Consider the following 5,774-nt stretch of genomic DNA (forward strand, 5'->3'; position numbering starts at 1 on the left):
GTGCAGACTTAACCACACAGCTGGTTCATTTCCTTTAATCATAGCTGCTTTTCCGGCTGCGGCTGTGAAAACATGTGCAACGTGATCATAACACACAGATCTCGTCAGCTGTGGTGCACTTCCATAAATGCCATCACTATCAGAACACCTAATATGGAGTGTGAATCCAAACTCAACAAAATGCTCAAAATAAAGAACCAAATAAATTGAATAATAACCACAGTCATTTCTTACTAGGCACCAGTGTGAAGTAGTTAATGTAATGCAATGTAAAGCCTGCTAGATTACATCATATCGATGAGTCTCAGAAACTAGGTAAGGCTTGTCCAAGAAGTCACCAGTTTTGTTGCTAACATCATTAAATTTGTAACTCAGGCACCTCTTAAACCTGTGCTCAATCCCGTTCTTGGAGATCAACCTTCCTGCAAAGTTCAGCTCCATCCCATATCTAACACATCTGAACCAACTAATTAAGATCACATGGTTTTGTAACATATTGGCAAATGTTTCTTATACTTCACCTAATTTCCTTTAGTGTGTCATAGCTATTAAATATAAACCTTTACTCAACATGCAGCATGAAATTTACAGATTAAGCAGATTCTATCGGTACGTTTTACAGAAATAAGGTCTGTGTAGATTAAGATGGAGTCCTATTATCAAAAACAGGCTTCAATAAATTGGTTTCATATTAAGTATGCATATAGTATTGAATGTCCCCTACAAGAACTGACCATTTTTCCCCCCCTACTTTTTAGAGTCAAAGCCTCTGTGGGTATCTGGAGTGAAATAATGGCATATTTCTCAAGAATGCTGCAGTAATTAAGTAACCTTACATATTAACCAAGTGTGTGGGGGTCCTAGATATGAGTTAATGATCTTATTTCTATTCATTGTAACTTCTTTTTGCCTTTGGTATATAATGAGGTTGATATCCTAAACGTCAATGCATTCAAGACTTAACAATGGGCAGTCGTGGCCTAACGATAAGAGAGTTGGACTTGTAACATAAAGGTCGCGGGTTCGAGTCTCAAGTCTGGCAGGAATTGTTGGTGGGGGAGTGAATGTCCAGCACTCTCTTCCACCTTCAATACCACGACTAAGGAGAGACCCTTGAACAAGGCATGGAACCCCCAACTGCTCCAGGTGTGTGTGCTTGGATGGGTTAAATTCAGAGCACAGATTCAGAGAAAACAGAGCATGGAACACCATATTTGGCCATGTCACGTCACTCAAGTACAGTAAAGCAAACTCGTTAGCAATGTAGGTAAAGTATTTAGATATAATGTTTATTGAGTTCTTCTGGCCTTTGCAAACAATAGTCATTACAGTACATATAAAAGTATATAAAATACATAAAACACACCATTAAGATTATAATAATGCACACACTCTTATAAACACATTATAATAATAGCACACATTCTTTGACACTTTTCCCATATATAAAATCTTTTTTTTTTAAAAAAAAGCTAAGTAGTGCAAAAAAATACTACAGCATTAATAGTGCCTAAAAAGGCATTAGTGCAAGATATTCCCTGATAGGATAATCAAGTCCCTCTGATGGCATTTCACAGTGAGGGAGGCCATCAAGAGACATGAATACAGCACCAGTATTTCACAGCACTGTCCAGTTATGTTGTACAGCAACTGACCAATCAGAATCAAGTATCTCAGAGAACAGCAGTAATAATAACAGATCATGGATCAGCACCCAATTCGTACAAAATTTTACATTCATGTGTACAGAACAAATACACAGCATTGTTTCAAGTAAATCTGAATATCCATTTTTCATCCTTAAGTCTTAATTATAATTTTACGCACCAAAAACATATCGAACCGTGACTTCAAAACCAGTGTATGTACGAAACGAGTCATTGTGTACTGTTAAAATATATATTTGAGTTTTAGCTTATTTCTATGTTACTCATCCAGTAGTCCTGAATGGCAGTGTCAAAGACTTGATTGTGAAGTGAGCAGCTACAGGAAACCAACGAAGAGACCAATCAGAAATGGCAGTGCAGCACTCCAACTAACTCTAGTAATACTTGAGGCACCTTAAGGGAGAGAGCAAGTCTATTAATCTATCTCATGTATAAAAATAAATAAATAATAAAAATAACAGTTAAATAATAAAATAAGTGATATTCTGAAACATCACTTCAATTGTCTACTTACTTGGTACTTTCGTCCCACCTCTTTCCATTGGTCCAAGTTCTGTGAAATATATTAAAAGTCAGAAATTTACTTTTTAAATTGCATCATTTTATATAATATAAAATGTTGAATAACTGAATATTCACTAGTTTATTTGAAATGTGCTGAATGAATGGAACTATAGTCAACAACTAGTTTATTGTCTTGCTGTTAGGAAATACAGATTTTTAATGTTTTTAAAGAAGTCTCTTCTGCCCGCCAAGCCTGCATTTATTTGATCCAAAATACAGCAAAAGCAGTAATATTTTGAAAATATTTTTACTATTTAAAGGGGTGGTTTACTGTTTTTTTCTAGGCTCGATTGTGTTTTGGGGTGCAGCCTAATGTGTTCATGCTTCATTTTTTTTAAATGCATTATTTTTCATATAATTTACTTTTATTCCACACCGCTCTGTCCCTTCTCTGACAAACAACTCGATTACTTCCTGTTTTTATGAAGCCCCTCCCTCAGAAATACGTGATGGGCTCTGATTGGTTAGCTGGCTCAGTGTGTTGTGATTCACTAAACCGCCGAGTGTGCGTCTAAATGTCCCGCCCCTCAGCTCAGTGGCATGTGCTCCGGTTGTATTGTAAACAATGATTTATAACAATATAGAAACGTCTATATTGCTTATCAATTTGAGCCCGATTGAGACGCAGAGGATATTAGTGAAGAGGATCCGCAGAACCTGTGAAAGCACAGCTCTTAATGGTATGTTTGTTTGTTTGTCGTCTCATAAGTTTAGATACGCTGTTATTATGCTACTGCTTATGTTAGCTTTTAATATACGGTTTTATTCTGATTAAAGCTTTAATACAGTACCGCAACCGCACACGCATCCATGTATAACGCTTCTCATTGCTATGTGAAAATGTATAATTGGAACAGTTTGTTGGAGCTGATCTGATGATCTGAATGAGAGAGAGAGAGAGAGAGAGAGAGAGATGCAGAGCAGGGTGACGCGAGGAACAGTATTAAGAACAGCTGTTTTAGAACATTGATTTTGAAACTTGTGAATCCATTATAATCGTTAGAAGACAGAATCGTGATTCATCTATGAATAGATTTTATGTGCACCCTAGTTTTCTCTTCCTCTTCTCTAAAGCAGCACAGCATGGCCCCGCCTCTTCCTTACATGTTCCCGAGGGCGGGTTTATCTGGGTCCGTGATGTAACAGACCCGGAAGTAGCTCGTTGTAGTCCCTTACCAGCCGCTTTTGTAGGCATTAAACTTCCAGAATTTTAAAAGACGATATCTCTGTTTGCGTTGAACTTTCAGCGCTGCAACTTTGCAGATATTGTTTATGTTCAATCAGCAACATTACACACTAACGTTAAAAAGTGAAATCGCAATCAACCACCCCTTTAAAATAACTGCTTTCTATTTTAATATATTTTAAAATGTAATTTATTTTGTGATCAAAGCTGTATTTTCAGCATCATTACTCCAGTTTTCAGTGTCACATGATCCTTCAGAAATCATTCTAATATTCTGATTTGCTTCTCAAAAATAAAAATAAAATTATAATGCTTTTTTATTATTCATTATTATAATGCATTAATATATGATTCTTTGATGAATAGAAAGTTCAGAAGAACAGCATTTATCTGAAATATAATTTTTTTAACATTATAAAATGTTTTTATCATCACTTTTGATCAATAAAAGTATTAATTTCTATAATTTCTCCCTCCATCTTTGCCATAGCAGTCATTTATCTGGTTTCACAAAACCATTTTTGCTTGGAGTCAGCACAGCAAGTACTAACTAATGTACACAGAGACATATCATAAAATATAGGTTACTGAATGCTTAAATTTATTACTACTCCGTCTAGTCTTGACACCCCACTACAGAGACCATGTGCGCTTAACTGTATATTTAATTCATCTTTTTTGAGAATGCATATTTTCTCTCACCTGTTAGTGTCAAAGTGACTAGGATTCCTCCTGTTGAATTCAGGACTCTGTATGTCCCGGCGTCACTGGATGAGAAGCTTTCAATGCTCAGCCGGTCATTCTTGTGGGTCAGTCGGTCAGTCAGGACACCCTGTCCTCTCCTCCACACCTCTGTGCAGTCTGCGTTTGTCAAATGCGTGACGCTCTCAGCCTCACGCGGAAGATCATCAAACATCAGCTCTTCACCTTTCCGTCCTGTTAAACTAACTGAAGAGGAATAAAACGATAAAACAATTATGACATGGTGCTTTTATAATATTGATGATGGATGATATTACACTGGTGTAGCGTAGTATAAAATAAACACTGGTACTAAATGAAATCAACAAAAGCTCAAATCAATATTTAAACTAGTTTTGAGCTTACCTTTAACATGGACATCGTAGCTGTTGCTGGAAATTACACCACTGTTGTCATAAACATCTGCCATGTATTTCCCAGCATCAGTGGTCTTCAAGCCTTGTAGAATGAGGTCACAACTCCCACTCTCATGCACACGACCCCTGAAGTGTCCGTCTTGACCAGCACCATAAGCAGTTTTGGACCCAAATTTCAGAAGAGTGGTGAAATCCTCTCTGGTCTTCAAACACGGCAGGGTGATATTGTCGCCTTTTGGCCCTCCACAGGTACAGAAGCAGCACCTACAAATAAAAACAGTGTTGAATCACTATACAATACTGATAATAATGTGGTGTTTATCTAATTAATGTCATCGATCCAATTGAAAAAATAATTTTTCTTTGAAGTACAAATACTCACCAGGCAAGACAAATGCCAGAGACAAAGTCAGGTACCTGATGAAAAAAAGAAAACAGGATGGTTATATGATACTCAAAACTCAAACTAAAAATATTGTGCAGAAAGTTCTTGAGTTTTTCTTAATGCCGTTTTGTTCAGTAGCCAATGGAATGGAGTTTTATAGCAGTGCGTTTTAAAATCAGAAAAATAGTCTATCTAGAATAAACATCTGTACACTTAACACACTTGGGCTTCATCCAATATACCTGTGTCTGTTGATTTCCTCTTATGTGTGGTTTAATTTGAAAAACAGAAGCTTCCTGAATGGACTTCAATGAGAATCTCAGCAGCTCTGTTAAATTTCTTTTTAAGAAAAACATGATTTTCCTTGTTATCTGCAAGGTGTCTGTTATACATTCTTCCCGTGTATTCACCTCAATATTTATGACTAGCCACATTTACATGGACACTTTTAATTTCAATTGGAATTAAATTATTCTGATTGATGAATCCAAACAGTGTTTGCATGAACGCTAAAAAAGTGATCGGGTTGATGTTTTTGCATATTAACCAAAATACATTACCAAGAGTGAAGTCAGATATTCGACAGTCATAATTACTGACGTTAACACACAGGAAAATGTGTAGCGGATGCCTCACAGATACAAAAATAATGTTTTAAGTTTTGATTAAAAGATAGTTAACATTGGCCAGCCACATATCATGTTGTTAATTACTCAGAGCTTATGAAACTGAGATTTGCACTAAATAAAACCAAATAATCCACATAAGATGAAATCAACAGATTCAAGGAGTATTCGATGAAGCCTGCATGCAATACATTTTTACTCTATCTGTACTGTATAGAGATTTTCACA

General features: G+C 36.2%; 1 protein-coding gene across 1 annotated transcript; it reads right to left on the reverse strand.

Moving 5' to 3' along the window:
- Positions 1–1,268: 1,268 nt before the first annotated feature.
- Positions 1,269–5,510, reverse strand: LOC131535477 (uncharacterized). The gene is made up of 6 exons (XM_058768230.1): positions 5,481–5,510; positions 4,918–4,952; positions 4,525–4,799; positions 4,120–4,365; positions 2,182–2,220; positions 1,269–2,060 (listed from the first exon to the last, which is right to left on the reverse strand). Exons 1-6 carry the CDS (start codon positions 5,508–5,510, stop codon positions 1,984–1,986), a joined length of 702 nt encoding a protein of 233 aa, XP_058624213.1. The 3' UTR covers positions 1,269–1,983.
- Positions 5,511–5,774: the final 264 nt, after the last annotated feature.

This window comes from Onychostoma macrolepis, unplaced genomic scaffold (assembly GCF_012432095.1).
Source record: "Onychostoma macrolepis isolate SWU-2019 unplaced genomic scaffold, ASM1243209v1 Scaffold29, whole genome shotgun sequence".
In the NCBI taxonomy this organism is placed as follows: Eukaryota; Metazoa; Chordata; class Actinopteri; order Cypriniformes; family Cyprinidae; genus Onychostoma; species Onychostoma macrolepis.